At 40.6% G+C, this 23,464-nt stretch overlaps 1 protein-coding gene across 8 annotated transcripts in view; it reads right to left on the bottom strand.

Moving 5' to 3' along the window:
• The window catches only part of CUX1 (cut like homeobox 1), a 283,190-nt gene that overhangs the window by 229,022 nt on the left and 30,704 nt on the right, over positions 1–23,464 (bottom strand). For all 8 annotated transcript variants that reach the window (XM_075032520.1, XM_075032513.1, XM_075032515.1 and 5 more), the window contains exon 2: positions 740–850. In XM_075032520.1, coding sequence (XP_074888621.1) covers positions 740–850 — 111 coding nt within the window. The remainder of the gene's footprint in view (positions 1–739; positions 851–23,464) is intronic.

The raw sequence follows: 23,464 nt of genomic DNA, 5'->3' as shown, positions 1-23,464 counted from the left end.
GAAACCACAAAACAAACAAACAAGCCCTACACATTGCTATGCATTCATTAGTTAACAAAGTGAGTTTATATGTATTTTCGATTTAACTATGCATACATGTACACAGACACACACTGCACATGCTAACATGAGCATGGAAGAGTTTAAATACTCCCAGCTTCCTACACACAATATTCACCTTTCCAAAGTTTGCCTAGCATCGGTCCCGACACCTTTTACACACCACCTGCTGCCTGCGATGCACGTCCTCCAAGTGGAGTTTTCTAAAGAGCTCAGCACTGACCTTGTTGCATTTCCAGTGAAATCAACAGCAAAATTTAATTTGATTTTTGATGGAAAAATGAGCATCTTTGAAGTTATGCCCTTGATAGAGATTTATTTAGGCAGCAAAATGTCACTTTCTACATCCAATTGCTAAGAGAGTTTGGATTAGCGAAGAAGTTTTTTTGCAATTCTCCAGGTTTTACATTATTACAAAATTTAGAGCAAGCCTATTTGAAGGCTAATGCTCATACTTCCTCTAAAAACATCAATTCATATTTCATTATTTACAGAATGCAAAAGCTGCCTGATGAGAAAGCCATCAAAGGTAAGCAGTCTTAGTTCAGATGGTGGACTTAGCAATACATACAAGAAAATTATGGAAACAAACCATTAGGAAAAAAACCCCCGTTACATAGGCCTAATACCATATACTACTGCAATAAACTCAACAGACTGAAATAGCTTTTCTCCTTACCTCTGGAGTGTTTTTCTTGAACTCGCGACTTTGCTCAATAAGTTTTTTCCTAGACTGCTCACTTTCATCTTGCCGGTTAGCCAATATCGTTGCTGTGGCATCGAGCTCTCTCTGTCAAGAAAAACAAAACAACAACAAAAAAAAGGAACTACAGTCAGAGCTCTGTTTCTCACAGAAATAAACATAAAAGCTCATAGGTACATCATGTCATTTGGAATATTGAGATGGCTGGACTACAGACCCGTACAGAACAAAGCACCAAGCTTCCAGAAATTGAACCTTCTGAGTAACCAAATGAAGTTCTACAACTTTTTTGATGCCATCTTGCAACCAAAATATCACCATTTTTCTCAAAAGCATTCACAGCTTTACCACAACATTACACAGTATAGCAGCAGTGGCATGCAACACATACCTCCTAATAATTTCCCAAATCCAGTGAAGATTACAGATATCAGACATGTTCAAGCCAGGTTTATTTTCACCTGCCTGGTTTTTAAAGATACTGGATTTTCCCTTTTTAAGTTACTCTATGAAAAAAAATTCTGATTAACTCAAGTACTGGTTAACCTTATACTTCAGCCTAGACTGGTTATGCTTCAGTCACTCTTAATTTCAAATTACATACTGTATATAATTCTATACCGCCACTGCAATGCTCTTTTTCCATTTAAGTCTTCCCTTATTTGAATACAAAATTATCTTTTCCTGCTATTGGAATCTATTCCTCTAAAATTATTAGCAGGTATCTCCTTCTCCTCCCCAAAACATATCTATTTTTAATCATCTGATGAGTACCAGATTATCTTCCAACAGTTTCTACTAGACTGAAGTACAGGCTTAGCCTACAGACTGTTGCCCAGCTTCCTCCAAGAGTGTTATCCCCATCCCAGTTTCTTTATTCAGTGCTCTGCTTCCAAGTGTCACCATAATAGATTGAATGGGTCACTTATCAGCACATAAACCAACAATACTCAATCTTCCATGTCAGTTTATTCCTTTTCTGCAGTATTTCCACGTAACACGAAAAAAATAAAGGCTAAATCCTCAACTCAGCTACATACATCACTCCCCAAGTCACTTGCAGTTATAACCAAGAATTCGTAAAAGGCATTTGGCACTGTTTTCCCCCCTTATTAATTTGAAAGAAGAAAAACCCAGCTATGAGAAAGAAGTTCATGAAAAGTGAGAACAACATGCTAGACCAAGACCTAAAACAGGTCTCCTCTGTGGCTACCTTCATCACATCACTCTGCCAACATGCCTCTGACGTGTGTGCAAACAACCCAATATTCTCCACCAGAAAACCTGCCGTGCCACTGGCATTTGTTCATAACTCAACAACCTGTAATGGACCAGACCAAAAAAACAGGCCTGGGACCTCCTGTCGGGTCTAATTCCAGATCCCCAGTAGGTGGTCAAGTCACTGACCAAGTCATCTCTTGATACCACCACACACAAAAAACACGGTACAAGTAAAGCAGATTTGGTTACTGCTAGATGGTTAGCATAAAAACTTTACCGTGCATTGGGTCATATATACTTCCCAATGGAACCAGGCACCCGGTATGGGGAAACAGCATGGGAAAACAAAAGATTTGCCTCTTCCTATTTTTGCAGAGGTGTTGGAAATAGCAACAGACAGCAGGTTCCTACATGACACCTGCTAAAATCCCTGTTCTGCAAGTTTTAAAAAAGTACAGGACTAGCAGATAAAAACTAAAAGGTAAGTCAGCTCCTGATTTTTTTACTAGATACTCTGTGAAAAAGCCTAATTCCAAATTCTTAGTTACATTATGTATGGTTAAATCCTGTAACTTTGAATGACTAGATGGACGTACATGTGTTTTACATGACTCCACAGTTTGACCTCTGGAGGGGAGAAAAAAAACCAAAAAAAGTGCCTTCTGCAGTTTCCAACTCGAAAGGATCAATACTTCCCCCCCACCCCCCCTTTAGGTTTATTACCACAAAACTAAGATACTTTTTTTTTCTCCCTAATAAATATATGGACTGTGGTTATCTTAATCCTTGGAAATAAGCTAAATATGACAAATGGATTTGAAGCTAGGCAGCATGCTGCAGCCAGTGACCTAAATATTGTCACTGCAATGCTTAAAAACCCCTCTATTTCTGACTTTGAATTAAAAAACAGGGCAATATGTCCACCAGATCTTGGTTTGGAATTCTGTAACATATGTGAAATCTATTGCAGAAAAGTGGGAAATACTTAACAGTTGGATAAACCACATTTGAAATTCATCCCAGCTAAGTTTATGCAAGAAAAAAGAGCAACAGAAACCAATGTGGTTAAGCAGTACTATAAAGAGCAATATAACGGCTAAGCAGAAGGCTTTTAAAAAATATAAACAATCTGGTACGGCCAGCAACTTGGAAAACTATATTTAAAAAGGAAGCACACATTTAAAGCAAAGCAAAGAAAACACAAATCATGAAGTAAGATGGAATTTCAGTAGACCAAGGAATCAAATGTTTTGTTTTACAATAGAGTGCTACAGAGCAACTTTACATATGGAAAAGTAGACTTTTAAAGACCTATACTTCCAAGTTTAGAGACAAGAAAGAACTAATTAAAAAAATAATATTTCATATTTTGTGCTATTATGAAGAGAAGTGTCAGGTGGCAAGTGAAGAATAACCTTCTTGCCCTCACTGCTTGATTGATAACCACTGCTACAATGCACTTACTATGGGCACCTTCACATTATTTTCAAATTCCTTCTGGGACAGGTTTGGTAATTTCTCACTGCAAAACTTTTCCGTATATGACATCTCAGGTACAGACATCACCAAGAAGAAATGCCAGCACGCAACTACACTGAACTGTTTTGACACTGTGGGCTGAAGCCCACAAGCTCAAGATCTTGCCTAGTATTTATGAACAGCAGATACATTAAGATGCAACTCCAGCTGAGGAACAGTAGGTATCTAGCCCCTGTATACAAGATACTAAATCTTCAAGCTACGTCATAGTTAATACGCCCCAAATCAAAACTATTTGAAAAATCACCGGTTTTTTTCTTCCTTCTTTGATCTCAAGAGTGTACGATGCAAGTTTCATTTATTTAAACCTAATAAACTATATAGCATTACAACCCGCAAGCATTAACAGCAGATTTTTCATACTTTTGTGACTTAATCTCATGAGATACCCCAATTTTTGTAAAAATTCAACATGGCCAAAGCGTTATTACTGCAAGCAAACGTGTATTAAGGAGTAAGTAGTATTAACTTGGAGATTTCAAACCTGAGTACTGTATAACACTCAAAGGTATACATGCTTCCCAAGCTTTGCAACCACTCTCTAAGTAAATATTAAGTAAAAGGAGATGTAATACTGTACAGAAAGAAGCATACTGGGGAGTCCTTTACAGTGTAACAAATATAGGAGATCATGTCTCAGTATCATTCTCCACACCTTTGAAATCAAAAAGGTTCCAATGAAAAGCAAACAGAAGCCAGGGCTCAAAGGTGTTGCAATGGTGACCTGACTACAGAAAGGATTCAAAGCCTGGAAGCTTTAGTTCCACTGATTCAACACTGGCTAATAAACTTTCTGGCCAAAAATAGCCACCATTCAATCGTCCCTGCAAAAAGTAAGTCACTACTTGGAGCACATTTTAAGAGAAAACAAGCAAGACCATTATCTTTCCCCTTGCCCCCAAGTCCCATCAATTTAGGGCAGGCACAGTTCACACTGCTTAAGCCACAGATAACTAAAGAACTCTCTCCAGGGTTTCTACCTTGACCCATTTCAACAAATTTATTGGGGGTGGGAGGGAGGCAGCAGGAAGAGAGGAGAGTCTTAAGTGCTGGAGTCATTAAAAGCAATTCTCAGAAAACAAACATTAAAAGGTTTCCTTCATGCAGTATTGTGCTGGTTTCTTCGTAGTAGCTGGTATAGCGCTATGTTTTGGATTGGTGCTGGAAACAGTATTGATGACAGCAGTGCTCACACAGAGCCGAGGCCTCTTCTGCTCCTCACCCCACCGCACCAGTGAGGAGGCTGCAGGGGGGGCACAAGAATTTGGGAGGGGACACAGCCGGGACAGCTGACCCCAACTGACCCAAGGGATACCCCAGACCATATGACGTCATGCCAGTATATAAAGCTGGGGAAAGGAGGAGGAAGGGGGGGAGACCTTTGGATGATGACATTTTGTCTTCCCAAGTCACCGTTATGTGTGATGGAGCCCTGCCTTCCTGGAGATGGCTGAACACCTGCCGGCCGATGGGAAGTGGTGAATTAATTCCTTGGTTTGCTTTACTTGCATGTGGCTTTTGCTTTACCTATTAAACTGTCTTTATCTCAGCCCACGAGTTTCTCACTTTTACTCTTCTGATTCTCTCCCCATCCAACTGGAGGGGAGTGAGTGAGTGGCTGTGTGGGGCTTAGTTGCTGGCTGGGGTTAAACCACAAGTATAAAAAAAAAACCAAAACCAACAAAAAACCAACTCTAAAACTAGGAGGGTCGATCTGCTATCCACTGTACCAACAATCAACTTGAAGTGAACTTATCTTCCTTTAATGCAAGTATTTCCAGCCTCTTTTAGGCTCCCCAGAAGCCGTCCCTCTTCATTCTGCCTCTGTCACCCCTGTGCCACAGACCGTGATGGCACGGCTGCGCAGGGGGCCACAACAGGAAAGCAAGCCTGCTAAAAAACACATCCCACCTTTCCCCTCCTCATTTTTATTGCACTGAATCAGTTCCCTGTTCAGGCCCCCTCTGCAGCTACAAGGTGTTGTATCATTACAAAAGGGAGGTGGGAAAACACAGCTGGAGCAAGGGGGGGGGGCTGGTGGAATCCCCTTTTTCAGCACCAACCTGCAATTAGGGTGACCCCAAGTAATTACGAAACTCCAGCTTCACTGAAGGCGAGTTTCAAGGTTGTTTTCTTTTACGGCTGACAAGTCTTTCTCTACAAGATGCATACCTTGATAATCACCTAGCCAGCAGGTCTGCACCACTCTTGACAAGGATAGTTTAGCACACTGGAGTCCTCCTTCCCTTTTTACACAGGAAGCTTCAAACCAGCTTCAAACCTGAGCCCTGCGAGTGGCTGGCTGGCACGTCTCAAAGTTGAGTCCCACAGGGTTTCAAAAAACTACTCACTTGGGAAAATGATTCTAGAAAGAAATTGGGCTTTCTTGGATATTTGTGAAGTCTCTGTTCCCCCATCCAGAAGGTGGAAGAAAATCAAACTGTATAAGCAAAGAGAACCCCATGGTGCCGAGGCTGCACACTCCGGCGCCGCTCTGCTTATGTGACTGAAACTGGACTAAAAAGAATTTGTGTGAAAAGCAAAGCCAGGGCAAGAAGAGCACCCTCTGCTTTATGGACACTGCAGAAAGAAACAGGGGATAAGCAAAAAGGATACAAAGGAAATGTGAATTTGGGAGCGTGATGGTGGGGAAAGGTGTATATGACTCTGCGATACAGCTCTGTCACCAGGAAGGAAGAGAGATAACAGCAAAATTAGACTCATCACCTCTGGTCTGAAAAGGTGTGACAGAAGCAGGGACTGTGCAGGTCCCCATCCCCTTCCAGCAGCAAGAGACGGGCCCTGAGCAAAGCTGCCTGAACACGACGGGGTTAAGGACGGACACTCACTATATTTCTCCATAGCCGTGCTTCCTTCTCATTCAAAGTAGCGTGAATGGAATAAATAATACAAACCAGTGTTTCCCTATGCTCTAGCCAAGCCCATTCATACGTCCAGCTCTCACCGATACCCTCCTCTGCCCTAACACTCACCGTGGATGATCCTGCATCTCAGACACCCATTTCTAACAGCTACGGCCACTGCCCTGACACAGGTATTTCAGGACCCAAGAAACGAAGACACTTCAGCATTCCAATCCCCACAAAAGCTGCTCTAACATAATCTATCATAACTAGTATTCAGTCTCTGCTTAGAACCAGTATTCCTAGGTTTCACATGGAAAAAGTTATAAAAAGCTGTAATAATCATCTGCAAGTACTGCAATGTAACTATATCCCAAGATTTTGTTATTCTCCCATTTTAAAATGCCTAATCCCTGCTGTGTTTACCACAAAGCTCTTACACTGGAGCAAGAAACATTTATCACAACTTTAAGGCTGATTTTTTTCTGGTAGACTTCTAGTCATGTACACAATGCCTAGGCTACGCCTTCAAAAGCCTTAAGCTTGGCTGCAGATGTTAACGGCACATTTTCACCATAAACTTCATTTTACTTACTACAAGGATAGACACAAATCACAACTGCACGTAGATTGGGAGTTTTCTACCAGTAAATGTAGTAGTAACCATTTCCCCTGAAATCTCGTTTCTGTGTATGTAAGGTATTTCCCTTTATCATCACTTCAATCAGTTACCCAGTCTACATGATAATCTGCTACTGAAAGGAGTTTTCAGTAGTCTCATTTTTGTTTTCATCCTCTCTCAGGACTGCATTTGTCAGATCTATCAAACCTCGAAACGTAGCTTCTTGCAAGTTTTAATTTCCTGTTAAAGGAAAATTTCTTGGTGCAACGATGACACCAATGTAGAAGTGTCTGGCACAACTCGGCATATGCACAGGCTAATTGTCTTGGGAAAATTTTACATTTTCCCTAACTGATATATTAGACAGTCTACCCTTGAATCTTAAAACCCCCATAGTTTTCACCTGTTCAGAAGCCTACGTACTGATTGCTTATGTATTTCAGAAATATTTCAGAAATTATAAACTGCTTTGCAAGCTTGATGTGTTTCTCTGGAAAAACAAATAAGACATGCTCACTTCATAAAGCTCTAGATTATGACCAGGGAAGTAATCACAAAGCTGACATTGGGAATTTTTGTTAATGTCTATTTTGACTCTAAAAAGCAAGCACCAATTCCAGTCTGAAAGCACTCAGAAAGGTAAAACATGTAAAAATGCAACAATGGAAGAAGTTTCTTTTCTGTAAAGTGAGTTCGTGTATGCCTCGCTGTAAAGCCCCTTTTTAACACAAGCAAAAGGAAAGATCAGACAGTTCAACGACAGTGCAACACCTCAAGAACCACAGTTCCCTTGCTTTACAAATCAGCAGTGAATGATGAACAAATAACAAAGCAGAGACCAGAATACTTGCATTTTACACTTCTGGAGGAAAAAAAAAAAATCAAAAACCATAAGCATTAAACAAAACACCTTCCTTAAGAAGCAAGCATTTTGCCATTTGGCAAACTGATGCAACTACCTTTCACACACAGAGTTAGTTAGGAAATTTCAATAAACACATTTTATTTCCGCGTACTGAAGTAATTTGACTCCAAGTAAGTTTTTAAACAAGCTTTAACTGGAACAAATTTTGTGCTCTGTGCAATGCTTTTGGACAGTGAGTCAACATGTGTGGTGGCCACCGCATAAAGCAAAGAGAGAACAAAACCAGAGGTGCTGATACGTAGCTATCAGTAAGGTACCCTAACTAACAGGCTTTTAAAAAAAATAAAAGGAAAACATAAAAAAAGTTTGTTGTGGCTTTGTCTGTTCGCAATAACACCAGCCGCTACCACAAACATAGGGAAAGCCTATCAAAAAATCTTGCAAGAGAGGAAAGCTAGTACTGGCTTTTCAAAATGAGCTACTATCAACATAAACCAGCCGCACAAATATCTACACCAGCAACAAATGCACTACAAGGGGAAAAGACTGCTAGTGCCAGAGCCAACACAATTATGCCTGTCTTTTCTTCTACACCTTGAATTCAAAACTTTTTAGAAAATGCAAAGAACGGGAGACTGTCCAGAGCTATAAAGACCTTAATGCCAAAGGTCTGTATTTAACAAGCTTTTCCTCTCACTCAGGAGAATAATGAAGCATTGCCTATTTGTTCCAAAAGGCAGTTTTCACCTTCCAGCATTATTTATTCCCTCTTTCCACCCTCCTCAAAACCACATGCATTCAGGGCTGAAGAATGCCTTCACAAGCCCCGACGAGCAGCACCCGGGCTGGGTCTATACCCCTGGTGACAGTGGCACCGCGCTGGGTATGCAGGGATGCGCTCTGACTTCTCTCCAGAAACGGGGTTCGGGTTTCACTCATAGCGTCCTCAACCCTAACCCCAAAGCGTCTCTCCTCCTCTTCATGTTCCTCAGCTTCTACACCAGACTGTTAGTCATTTCTGCCTTCGTTCCCATCAGGTCTACTCTCACCTCATCGCTACCGCACACCAGTAAGCATTTGCCTCAAGTGTTGGGCAAGCTAAAAACCAGCTGGAAGGGGTCACCCAGACCCCAGCAGCACTTGCTGCTCTCCGCATCTCTCCAGTTCTGCTCCTCTCCAAGCCTTCTTTAAAGGTGCTCTGATGCAGATGCTCTACTACCCGTGCCGCAGTCTCTACAGCGTTGTGAAACCATCAGCTTCCATTACCTCACCCAAAGACCTTGCAGTTTGGTTTCAATACGTGGCAAAAAAATCTGTCAGCAAACCTATTCCATCAGTTACTTAACACTCTGCTAGGTTCTGCATTTCAGTTCTTTACACTTTTAAAGGACATAAATTTCCCAAAAAGTAAATGCAAGTGTTTGCTGGGGAGAGGGCTGCCTTATTTTTGAAAACGCAGCACGTCCACAACCAGCCTGCTGCAGCTCCCATCCCGGTGGGGTACTGCTTACAACTTCACTGACTTCCCACACATTAATTTTCACACTCTTCCACTTAAAAGCAAAAGTTCAAACTAGTTGCTTCAATAGCTACAACAGAAGAGGCCAAAAAGTAATGAATTAATTTAAACGTTGCTGCAGTGAAGCTTCCCAGAAGATAGGATTTCAGACAGATAACGAGTGTACAGCGCGAAGCAGCAAGCGTTGCTCCAACTCGGAGCAATCTGCTCACCCATCGTCTCCTGGCCACGCAGTAAGTCACATTACAACCATGTAAACTCCTGCTTCCCTGCCCTATGCAGCTGATGGCTTTCTACATGTTAAAGTTAAGTTAGCTAATCATGTACATGCTGGTTAATTACTTGGAAAAAAAACCCCAAAAATGCCTCAGCTTAATATTTGTGACTTTCATAGCAGCTACAGGGTGGTGGGGAATCAAACTACATCTTCTTCTGCCAAGTAAAATACATTATGGGAAACCAAAGGAAACCCACTGTTGCTTGCAAAGACTTTGCCTCAGCAAGACACAAAGTAAAATACATCTGTTTGACCTTCTATCTTGTTAGTTGATCAAAAGCTGACCAAGATGCAACGCCAGCAGCCATACTCACCATAACTCTTACCACACTACAGCAGCCAAATTACCCCTTCTTTTAAGTGGCAACAGAGAATGCAATAACCACACTGTCGAGATCCCAGCACGCTGGGTCCCACTCGGGCCACACTGCCCTTCCCGCTCCCCTCCGCTTTTGGCACTGCCGACGGGAGCACAGCAGGTTGGTCCCCTTCACAGCCCTCCCCGCATCCACACCAGCGACAGCCACTGGAATAGCTGCACGTGGGAAGGACAGTGAAGGAAAAAACAACGGGCTAATAGCGTTTCTGAAACCAGCACATCATTAGGTTTTAGCTAGGAGGTGCACAGCATCCATGCCCTGTAAACCACATTTTTTGTAGGCAGTTTGTAAAAGAGCTTTGGCCCTTAAAAAAAAAAAGGCACAATTAACTGATGAGCAATTACAAACTACTTAATGCACTATTCTTATCATTTGTTTCAAGCCACTAATGCAGCAGCCACTGTGTTCAGGTGGAAAGGGATTAGGCTGCCATTTTGTAACAAAACACTGTCACTAACTTCAGCTAATGTCTTACTTCCAAGTAAGATCAGATTCATGAGTTACATTAAATAATTCTTTTGACTATAGATCAAAGCAAAATGTAGTCTTGAAAGAGTGGTTTAAATAACAAAAGTTCAACCCTTAACTAAGCTCTGTTACATCATTTAAAGTATTTAGTTACTCCCCTTTTCAGCCTAAGCTTTGCTAGTAAATGAAGCATGACCATGCTTTAAGCAAGACACATACTGTAACACAGACCAGGATTTATAACTTGCTATACAGTTTGCCACCAATAAATCAATAATACATATACACACACAGTTTTGTTTCAGTGCGAGTTCTGGGAACTTACTGCTTTAAAAAAATAAACTTAAGCTTTTTTGTTTTATTTTTATTCTAAACGAAAACAAACTCATTGCTCTCATTTTATTTAACTTCACCCAAATCCTAACTACACTGTCATTTAGAACAAAAATTTACAACTATTTTTCCTTTGACAACATGTGTTATTAATTTTTAGGGTTTTTTAACATGGTTAACCATTACAGACAGACCAACTGAACATGCTGAAGTCCATCACAACCACTCAATAATCTTTCAGTCTCCAAATGCAATCACCAATCTGAAAGCTACTTAAGCTGTTTCCTAACATTCGGACATAAAATATTTACCAACAGAAGTATAAATACATACTGAAAAAGCAACCTAAAAATACTTTTAAAACCACATTCCAACAGAGTAATTCCTTGAGGGATGGGGAAAAATTACCATGGACTTGAACTAACGCACCACCTCATGTTTCACTCCCTTCTCATGTTTTTGGGCATTGCAGAAGTGGCATAATAGATGCATACACTATCCTGTCATATGTATGACAAACATGGTTTGGAAAGATGGGGCTAGTCTTAACTTGGAATTTCTCGGTACTAGGTTAAAAACCTTAACAACAGGCACGTGCACCACGGAAAACCGACAAAATACGTCTTGAAAATGTTGTCCAGGGACTCCCCTCTAGCAAGCTTAATTTCACCTGGCCCTTCTACTGCTGACCAAGGGACATGTTTAAATGCCGACACGCTCCTTCCCTGACGGTCTTTTTTCGGCTGCAGAAGAGCTGTGTACCTGCTCCACCACACAGCCGCACAGCCAGAGGGGCATCAGGCACAGGACAGGGACCGCAGCGGTTTGCAGAGGAAGCTGGATGGGGAACTTGTATTGAGAAATAAGTAGTACAAAAACAAGATCAGAAGAAAATTACTGGCAAATGAAATTGTTGTTTGATAAACAATTTAAGCAGGAAGAGTATTTGGCAGAGTGTTTTCAGAGAACGGTCCTTGACTCCTGACTAACATGCTTCCTCCCTTGGTCTGAGTTTGTTGACTTTCTGGGCATGCTGTAAGGTTTATGCCTTTTCCCATGATGGGAAAAATACAGCTTTTTTGAGAAGTTGCCTGTGAAGGCAATTGGTGGATGTTTTCTAAAAAATTATAGATATAAATAGGAAACAAGAAAGCAACATTTTCTTTTTTTAGGTTTTTGCTACTACTGAAGTCCCATTCAGCCCTCTTAGTATTCCTCCAGGTCTAAACCCCAAGTAATGACTCAGCTTGGCATGATAACACACAACGATATAAATGTATGTCTGGCATTTAATACCGATAGCAAGCATTATGTATTTTGGACAATTAAATGGAATACCAGGTTTTGAAGCCTTTCAGAAATTTTTTATAGGTTTTAATATTTTATCTGGACAATTACAGTTCAGCCTAAGTATCACACCTTACACTGAACTGAAATCAAGAGGCAGAGACAGTGGAATGCAGAGAATGCCTTTTCTATCTAGGTGTTTCCCAACAACATATTGCAGTACTTAGTTAAGCTCATTTTGTGTGACATGAAAAGGAAAATAGCAGAATTGACTCATGAAGTAAAATTAGCTGATGTACAGTCACAAGGAAGCTGGCTTGGAGGTGACAGCATGCATAACAGCACATAACAAAAAATAACATGCTTAACGTTAATAATGTTGCAAGCTAGTTTAGAACCAGAAGTACTATTCTCTGTACGGTATTTTTAATATGGACTGTCCACTTTTTTAAATCAGCATTTCTAGTAGCATACCCTAAACTGTATATCAGGAATTATTATAAAGGCCTTCTAGAAATCATGCATTAACAAAGGCACACATAAGATATTTTTTACGTACTGCAAATCTGGCATTTAGAATCAGTAAAAGGCATGCCTACCAGGATGAACACTGAACTACAGACAGCCAATGTCTACTTGCTCCATGAACACAACTAAGTTAGATAGTACAGCTAAAATACTTTTTTAACCATAAAAAACTTCTTTGGTGATAATTTGTAGAATTCCCCCACTATTCCCTGTGACAAGTCACACTAAAATGAAAACAACAGATTTAGCTGCAGTGGCACTGTCAACCTTGCTATGATACACTGTCACTAAAAAGTCCTTAATTTTGGCTATCAAATACAATTTCAATTTCTTGCACTTTAGAGCAGTAAAAACAATTCTGTGAAGACTCTGTGTTTACAATCCCTCAGTAAAGAATGCAGCTGTCTCAATCAATGCTGATCGTCTGTCAATTAGTTCAGTTTTACAAGCTGATGGAACAGATTACTTCATTCCCTCCCTACGCACAGAAAGAAACTCTACAAATACAGTTATCTACAACACAGTAATTTTTGCTTCCCGGCAATTTGTGGAGGTAGATGGTATACTGGGGATGCAAGTGATCTCTTTACCAAGAAATCATTTACATTTGTATCTTTTCAAGGGACTCTATCATACAGTGATTTTTCAGTCCATATATATACACACATACATATCTCTCTCCTATATGAAAATTGAAATAAAGAGCAACACTTTCTGATACAGTGGGAGTACCTCCCCTCTTTTTTGCTGGGACTGAAACCAAGTCCAGAGTTACCCAAAGTCCTTTAGGAACAAAAGTCAGGTCCTCATTAAATAATTTCCTATCTATATAATGTATTTAATCAGAACCACATTTTTGAACCAAAACCAGTGTTCAAATTTGTGACCTACAGCAGCAAGCTAAAGGTTTTTAGTGAACAGTTTGAAGCTGCTATCGCCATCCATGTGCTTTTCAGACAAACCACAAATAAATAGCTGGATTACCTCTGAGCTACTCACTCTCAGATTCACTGCCTCCAGTATCTCCATCTTTTATCTAGACACTCTTGAAGAAAAGCCAAGTTTTAGCTTTCATATATGCAGACAACAGTGTTGGACACCCTCATCCAAATGTCAGAAAGCACTTCTGTTGAGAAAACCGATGAAATACTATAAAGCCCTAGGCCTGACAATATGAAAGTTTGATCCAAAAATGCCTCTTTTGAGATGATACAACATGCTACACATTATATCAAATAATAAAAGTTTCACTTTGAGACTGGCTTTTGTTCTCTCTCAGTTTATATACTTCATGATCAGAAAAAAAGAAAAAAGTGTTCTAGTTAAAGAACATCTATGTATTTAGAAGAAAACACATTTCTCGTATGAACTGAATATGTAACTAACTAAGCTTACTGCAGAAGAAGCAAGTGAACAAATATGAAACTCCACAAAGCCATGGAATTATTAGACCACCAGAGCTGGTTTTTGGCAGTGTATCTGGCTGATAAGTACAAAGGATAATCTAAATAAAACAATAATTCTACTACACACAGACATCTATAGACATCTGCATCAATAGCAGCATCACAGAGATCCTAAAACCTCTGAATGCTTTTCAGAATTCAGTATTTCAGTATATAAAAAAATATGAGAGTTTAATTTTTGCATTATGAAGACAGTCATCCAAAGTGGATCACTGCAAATGCCTTGCAGAAAATTCTCTGGATCCACATAAACAGCACTCAGGGAGAAAAAGTTTGAAATGCAGCAGTCATCTCACTTCAGAGATGTTAACCTGAACAATAAGGGAACCAAGATCAACAACCATTCAGCTGAAGCCTGATTATTTTTTCAGCTATTGTTTTTCACTTAACTGTAGATAAATGGTATTTCTACAATCCTGTAAGCAAAGGTCAAACTCTGCTTAAACCCACCACAGGTTTATTCTGCTTTCCTGCCTCTCCACTGCTTTCACATCACCCAGGAAAAAGACATTTAGAATATGATCCTGGCTTTCCAAAGTTCTTATGCAGACCAGAATAAAAATGGACGGGGGATGAGGGGTGTGTTGTTTGCTTTCATTGTTTGTTGGGGAGGGTGTTAAAAAAAAAAATAAATTATCCTGATACTTCTTTGGGATTTTTTGTTGTCTGTCCCATTCTGCAAGCTGCCTTACCCACCCAGTCTTGAGGACAACTGGTTGGCTTTGCCATTTAAACAACAAACAAGCCACCTTTGCTAAACATGCTGCATCAAATGCTACATTTACTAACGCAGACTTGACTATTATTGCTGCAACCCTCAGACGCTTCCTTGGCTTTCATGTGCCAGGGCGCAGACAGTTACAACCCTGGGAAGTTTCACCCAAGTTCCTCCTTGAACCGATGCCATTCACTTGGCTGCCTGATGTTGCGACATTCGAGTTGCATCTTTTCCCACATGGGGACGAAGCAGAGCCGCAGAGCAGTGCGAGAGAGACTGCGACCCGCTGCACGCCAGCTGTGGCCAGAGGCAGGACTTCAGGCTCCCATGCAATCTGTCCAGGCACTCACAGTAACATTAGATTCCTATTAGAAGAGAGTAATTTGGAAAGGGATTGCTAGATGCTATTTGATGTAGCACTGCAAATTAAGCATATCGATAAGCCCTTGGAATTATTTCCCACAATGTCTCTGGTTATATTAGTAACGTGACTATAAATCAATCTTTAATTTTTGTGCTTCATGTGCAGCAATACACAGGGTTCTGCAGTTGCAGATGAAAAACCTCACAAGGACTTGCCTACCTTTCCTCGATCTCTATCGGTACTCAGTGGGACACATGCTTTAGAGTTCAACTTGCGTAGGTTTGCTCTGGGATGAACTCTAAAATGATGAAAAACGTTTGGGAAAAAGCAATGCATGTTATGCCATTTACTTTTTCAGGGCACCACCATTAAAGAAGTTACAAGGCAAAACAACCACCTACACATACTTTCTTACTTTTGTTGAAAACCTCGCTTGATTTGTTTCTGTGTCTTTCATTCTTTGTATTTTACACATTTCTAGACAGATTATGCTCTAGAAAATTGTCTGGGAAAGAAGGGAAGAGGGACCTACACTACCAGGTTATGAATTAACGCTTTGAAAGAAGTACAGTTTCTTCTGTGCTGCTGCCCAAACAATAATAGGGATAGCAAGAATAACCAATAATTAAACTAGAAATAAACCCAGAACACAGACTCCTCCTTGCCCATCTATTCACAGGGACTGCAGCAGTCCTGCACTGCCTTGCCCTGTTCCTTCATTACCACATGTAGAAGCTATTTAGAGAAACGATGCAGAATGCCTTTTCTTCTTTCGATACTCCTGCAGTGTACCCTAATCTTGTGCTTTAATCCGGCCCTTTGTGGGCAAGGAATAAGCCTACTTGTGCATTTTAATACTGGCTATACACATCAGGCCAAGTTCAGCTTCAAATACCTTTATACGAAGTGCCCTAAATATTCAGCCAAAAAAGAATGACAAAATTGCACATTACTTTCGTCATGATACGCTCTCCTTTACCATACGTCTAAGGTAGGCAGAATGCTATCTACATAATGGATTCAGCCCTGGAGTAAGTCTGGACTGCCAAGGCTAGTGAACCTGAGGTAACACTCCATCACTTATTTACTGCATCTCTAAAGCATTTCAGATTCTAAGCTGAATATATATTTCACACAGTACCAAAACTTTTAAATATCCACAGGAAGATTTCATTTTTATAGGCAATAAACATTAAATCTAAAGGACTGGAACATAAAAAGTGTTTTAATACCATATAAATCACCTTTCCCTAGACAGAATAAATCTCTGAAGGTTTTAAGGACTGCAATATAAATTTTTATGGCAAATTATCTACATAGGAATTACTTGCATGAGATGCACTTTCACTTCTCTTACTCATTTGCATAGTGCTGACAATCTTTTCAATCACAACGTTCAATCCAATTTGGAAAGTCCAGAACACAATGCACAGAAATGCTAGGCTAAATGCTGGGTGGTTCCTACTTCATCAAGATTCTTCTGACTGCTGCTCTCTCTATCAAATACAGAAGTTCACTTTGCAGAGATAACAACACTAATATATAAAAATTAAGGCTCAGATGAATTGCTACATCCTCTTTCAAAAGAATTTGTGGGCTTTTCTAACACAGAAGCCCTGCTACTAGCCCTGACAACTAAGACGAGCTCATTTCATGCTGCGAACAACAGTTCTCTAAAGCAAAGAGTAACAACAGTCTTAACTGGGAGGGTTTGAATTGAGGAGCAGCAGCCAAAATTGCTCTTGGGGATGCTCAGAAGGGACATTTTCATTGTAAAGGTGGTACAGCACTGAGAGGCCATGATGGGGCCAGCGGGGGGATCTCCATCCATAGGGGATTCCCAATGCTCTGCTAGGACAAGAACACAGCAGAGCTGACCTAGTAAGGGTGACAGTCAAGCAGGACATCAAGCTAGAGACATGCTGGAGACCTCTCCCATCCAGCATGCCTACAATGCTAGGTTCTTTCCTTTGGATGCCTCCAAAGGAGACTGACTGTAACGAGACGACACCCCCAGTCAGATTTCAAAAAGGCTCTGACTTCCAAGTTAACAGTTAATAACCGCAAAAGGTGAGAGGCTGATTATTATCCACGGTGAAACAATAAGCGATCACTCCTGAAAACTTCTGTCCCAGCCTGTCGGCATAAATACTTCCTCATAACTAAAGCAGAAACACGCACAAGATGTGTAATTCCCAAGTCTCCGAAGCGCACACATCCTCAAAGGACAGGCACTGTAGAGGTGTGGTGTACCACTGTTACCAAAAATACTTTGGTTTATTCACCATTTCATTACAGCGAAAATGTGCTGACAAGGATTCTCACAGAAAAGGCCAGAATTAGTTCTTGGAAAACCTCCTGTTGCCTTAGAGTCAGGTCTGAAAGGTGCTCAGTACTTCACCGAATCCTCCCCTCGAGGGAAATCAGAGTAAATACAAAGTTAAAGCACCTGAAGAACAGCAAAGTCCCAAGAAAAAAAAAGTAGGAAGTTTGCAAAAAGGGCTAAGAATAGCACTGCATTATTTCCAATGTATATTTCCCTTAGAAAATATTTTCAGGACTTCTCTACTCCCAATCAAATTAAGATAACACAGCAGAGGAAGAAACACAAGTCAGTTCCCAGACGGTTTCCTATGCTTCAAAGGTATTTACTTAATAAGTACCATGTATGGATAAAATGAGATCATCAACCTAGTCATAAGATGGTTCTCCAAATTTTTAATGAAATCTTGCACTGTATGATTTAAAGAGTGATCATTTGTGCATGCTGACTACAGGAAGCATATGCAGCAAGCTTGATTGCCAGAATGCCCCAAGACGTTGGAGGGTTTAAGATTACTATTTGAGAAGGGGAGGGAAAAGTCCATTGAAATACATGAAAGTCGGTGACTTGCAAAAGAAAAAATTACGGGGTCATTTCCAAGACACAGACTTTTGGCCAATGAAATGAGGTATTTGCTTTCTATCTGATGAAGTAGTGAAGTGACATTAAGCTTTCTTCCATATGATTTCACAAGCTTTTATTACTTTCCTGAATTATCTTTGAATCTAGAGGATGGAATATTATTTTCTTTTGAAATACCAGGTTGTTGCTAGTCTTCCCACTTGTTCAATCCACAAAACCTATTAACATTTTCAGTAATTAATGCTAATACTTGAGAAAAAAAAGCCATTGTGTTAAGAAATGCTTTAACAAGATCAAGAAAGAAAACAAGTGCTTCTCAGACTGTACATAATTTATTTTGCTACATGATAATTTTTTTTCCACAGAAAACCAAGTAGGGACTACGTATCACTGTATTCTAGTACTCATCTTCAGTCTTCTGTTTTCCCTCTTTCCCCACGAGTAATACTGTGCAAGTTTTACAAAAACACTTCTTTCCTTCGCCACAGAAAACTACACACTTTCATAGACCCTCTCCTCTCTGAACTTTCCTTTGGGAGTGGGGGGGGTGGGGGGGGAAAGCTTTTGGGTTTTTCTCTGCCCCCAGTCTCAAGCAGTTTGGTGGGAGTTGTCTGGGATTTTTCTTTTTAATACTTTGAATCTACATTTTTAATGAACTGGGCCCCTGCAAAATATGAGAGTTTAAAACGTTCCAGGATCACACATATTGCTGCTGGAGACCCACAATGACGCAGCTTTGCAAGGGGGATATCAAGACTGGCTCACCTGGCTCTCCATACAGTGTAAGAGCACACGGACGAGTTCAACGCGTGGGAGCAAGAACCAGGACTTTCCTTTAAGTCAGGCTGATGAACTTCATAATACTGGAACCAAGACATACCGAACTGGAAAGTTTGAGTCAAGTTGTGGCTGTTTTCCCAAACAGATCATGAAAGAATATTCAGCCCTAAACTCAAAGCAGCCTAACTATGCATTTTATAGCACATTTATCTATGAATCAGCAGATCACAGACTTGAAGGCCAGACATTCTTCCCACTCCAGCCTTTAGTCACTCGATCAGGAGAGCCAAGAAAGGACTCGTTGAAGAAGTTTTCACCGGTACTTTTCAGGAAAAAAGGGGTAAAAAAAAAAAAAAAAAAAAGAAATTCCAACAGGAAAATGCAGGGACCTGAAATGCCAAGGCAAACACCATGCCAGCTGCTTTGGGGTGGGGTGGAGGGCATCTTCAAAATAACTACCTTTTCAGTAGTTTGAGCTTACAGTCAACCCCCCTGGCCTAATGCATCCAACCAAAAGGTAAGTGAATTCCTTGGAAAATGAATAGTTTTAAAGATTAAATGAAAGCTGAAGAAAGGTTTGGTACATGGGTCAAAAGGGGCCCTTCAAGCCCAGAGTTAGGAAGAATCACTGAGCACAAGCTGCACTTTATAGTTGTGACTCCATTCTACCAGCCCCTCTCCTCACGTAAACCCACGCTATGTTCCTTCAACAGAGTGAACCCGCCTAGGAAAACCATCTAATTCAGGAAAAAGAAATAAAATCCACAGACCATTGTACATCCTGCTATAATTTGGTGACAGAAGAAGGCATAGAGTGCTCAGCACTTTGGGAAATAAATTGTTACTGTTTACTAAATTATGGTTTTGCTATTATAAGTTATAGTTATTTGAACTTAAATATTAGTGAAAAATAATGCAAACCTACGTCTGCCCACAGGCACCAACCAGTAGTTGGGAGTTGGCTCCTGAGTTTGTCTGAAGACAGGCTGCACTATCCCTGTGCCAAGTGCACGGGGATGGATGGACGGGTGAGGTTAGAGGGACCAGGGCTTGCACTTGGTTTGCTCCACACAGTTTTGTGCAAAGGCTACGTTTAAGTGTCCCCAGCAAGTACCATTACTGGAGTGTGGGCCCCAGACTGGGCAATATGGGCAAAGAGGGATATGACACAACTTTAACGTTGGCACCTTCTTCAATTACTTACCCTAAAATAATGTGGTTCTTTGTGGAAAACTGTAATCCAAAGCCTAAACCACAAGGTCTTTCTGGATGGTACTAACAAGACCATAGCATCTGCTCTCAAGTTTAATGAGTTCTCCCAAAGGTACACACAAACCTCAGATAAATCTGTAAAACAAAATCTTTTCCTTCTGGGTATAGGTCAGTTCCAGAGTTAATTGACTTCTTCAGACTTTGCCCCTAAGGGATGCCTCAGCTACAAAGCAGAAGAAATGGAGATACATAGCATATATACGAATGTGCTGTCAGAGGACTCTGCTGCTCAGAACATCAAACATGTTGCCCCACAGAAAAGATGAAATTTTTACCTCAACCCCCCCACCCCAAAAAAAGGCTTTGCAGTGACATCAAGATCCAGAGAGGATACCCGGTTACTTCTGAGCAACTCATCTGGCTTGAGTAGGATTGCTCAACCATATGATCAAACTACATTATTCCCCTTCAAATATATGCAGCAACTTTTCCTCAAGCAGATGTTCTCCTGCATGCATCAGGTAGAAGGTAGTGTCCTCTGGTCCTGAGGAACAATCCAAATGCTTCATCACCTACACACCAGGAACTTCCCAGACTTCACGTAACATCACAGACCCAGCAAAAATATCCCACAATCTTCCTGGCACAGGTATGTATTTTTGATATAACATCAGAATTAAAAGTTCTTCGTAAGGCTCAGGGCGTACCGTTCAGTGCTTTTAAAATACCTATTATCATCTAAAGAAAATTGTATTTCTGTAAGAGCAGTAACATGCTCTGCCCTTGGAAACCTTACACGGCTGGGCTGCAGCTGTCTGCTTAGACAGGACTCTTACGATGAAAGCCCTAGGCCAGGCTCATCCCTAGATGGCACTGCTTATCGTTCATTGGTATGTTCCTCGCTCGGCTACAGGAACCACGCCAACGAACGTACTCATTGTATCACAAATTATACGTTCAAAGGTGCGTGTTGAAACCTCAGCCACCCTGCGCGAGAGTAGAGGACCTACAAGGCTGCTGTGCCCCTCCGCGACCATCCCGGGCTGAGGGGCTGAGCAGCAGCCCCCCTTTCAGGGACGCCATCTCATTTACACGTCCCAGTGCTGCCATCGCCTTCTGCGTGAGTAAGGGTGTCACCAGGGGACAACCCTTCCTCAGCCACCAGATCCGAGTATAGGGAGCTGCTCCCGAAGAGCAGGTGGATAACTGCGTTTAGACACAAATATCAGTGGGAATGCCCTGCTCTACAAAGCCAATGAATAAACTCCCAAACTGGTTTCTTAAATAATTTACTGAAAAAGATACCACCACAATAAAAATAATACCCTAGAAACCTCTGTTATTAAGACACACCACAAACACCGCTGTTCTGTACAGCAGAAGGTGCTGAATTGTACTTTTTAAACATTATTTCTCAAATGCAAGCTAGAATTACATATCTAAATCACTGACAACGAATTAAACAAGATTTTATAATGGCTATTTTCAGAATTCCCCATAACCGGCTGGTGCTTTTCAGGTAACACAGACATAGCCTCAATGTTAACGCACACACCCCTCCTTTTTTTTTCTTTTTTTTTTTTAATAGTTGTCCACCTTTCTACAGAAGCAAAGGATTTTACGATTTCAGGACAGACTCTAGGGTTCTCATTATTTTCTACAGAAAACTGTGAAGTAGGAACAAATGAACCCTCTCCTGTTGCTGCCCCAAAAGGATCTGACCTCAGCTGACAGCCCAGTGCTCTGCTCTCCGATTTTAAGAAGTCCCCTTGTATTTCTGGGAATCAATCAGCAGCGCAACAGACAGCATCTCAGGGCACCATTTGAGAAGAGAGAGAATTTGTTGTTCCCCCATCACATGCAAAAATTAAGAAAAGGCACTTATCAGTATGCTTTTTATAACCTGTGATGTTGTTAAACTGTCACAGATTATTATAATTTCAGATAGATTTGATAATAGTTTTGACATAAAAACACAGGTACTTTTTTGTTTTCGGGAGATCTGAAATGACAAATCAACCCACTGTCAGCTCACAGTCTTGCTGATCTACTCCGATTTATGTACTTCTTTCTACCGTCAGTGAGCCAAAAACTGGGGAACAATACCTGTAAGGGTGACACAGTAAATAGGACTGACTGGCATCTTGCTGGAAAGCAAGTCAGGAATGCTCTCTTCACATGTTCTCCACTCCCTCCTTCCCTCTGCACTTCAACATTACCCATTATCAAGGGGGTTTTTGTTGCCAGCAAAAGAAACTGGTATGGAAAATGTGTTCATTACCAGTCTGTTTCCAAACCAGGTTTAGTATACTGAGATGTTGATAAAGGACTCTGTTCTAGATGCCAAATTTGAGAGAGAATTCAAAGTTTCACTTTGCACATAGTAATCAGTCCTTTTAAAGGCATCATACCTCCAAACATGCTAAAGGTGGGCATCATATAATTAAAACAGTAATCAGATTTGGCAGGGAAATATTATCAAGGCTGATAACTGACATGCCGTTTAAGAACTGAAGTTTGAGAATTATGGTAAAGTTTTAAGAAGCTCATCTCAGTCTTCTCTGTACAAACATAAAGTGGATCAAGTCAAAGTCCTTCCAGAATGCAAGGGTGCATTCACAACCAAGTCAATATTCCTGTTCCTCAGAAAAACCAATGAAAAGATGAATTGACACTACTGAACTGTAGGGAGAGGTTTAATGATCCAACTTAAAATATCTGGTTAAAGGAGATATTTTGTTTACAGAAAGATCCTAGGGTTTCTTGTTATCTTTTTGTTAAAATTTGTAAGACTCTCAAACCTACAATAAAACATAGCATGATCTCCCTTCATACGCTAAAATGGGAGTGACTAAGTTAGAATTTACTTAACACAAAGCAGGTGCTATTTTTTAAACACTGTTTACAAGAAAGGTCATCAGATTTATCTTGGTATATGGTTGCCCAAGTGACCCATACCCTTCCCATACTACTCAGTAACCGATGCCCAAATATAAATACAAAATATGAAAGAATGCAGAGTATCTTCTACTACTTGCATCTGAATCAAGGAGTACGGTGAAGTCAAGCAGCAAAGAACAAGTTTTCAATTTGACTAGAAAGAGCACAGACAAAAAAGGCATCTTTAAAACAAAAGAAAGAAAAAAAAAATGGCACTAGATACACATCACCTTGCAGGAAATCCTGCCAGATAGCATCTGCTATATAAAACTGGGATTTTTCACTGCAATGACATAATTTGCATAGGTTGTCTGAAAAAAAAAGAGAATCTTTGAAGATAAATAATGTTATTCTACCTGGCCCAGTGCACTGCACATTCCAGGGCAAAGAAAAAAAGAAATAGGTTGCTGTGA

The sequence above is a fragment of the Buteo buteo genome, chromosome 7 (assembly GCF_964188355.1).
Source record: "Buteo buteo chromosome 7, bButBut1.hap1.1, whole genome shotgun sequence".
Taxonomy (NCBI): Eukaryota; Metazoa; Chordata; class Aves; order Accipitriformes; family Accipitridae; genus Buteo; species Buteo buteo.
The sequence above is the reverse complement of the archived record's forward strand: the minus strand, read 5'-3'. Positions and strand labels throughout refer to the sequence as shown.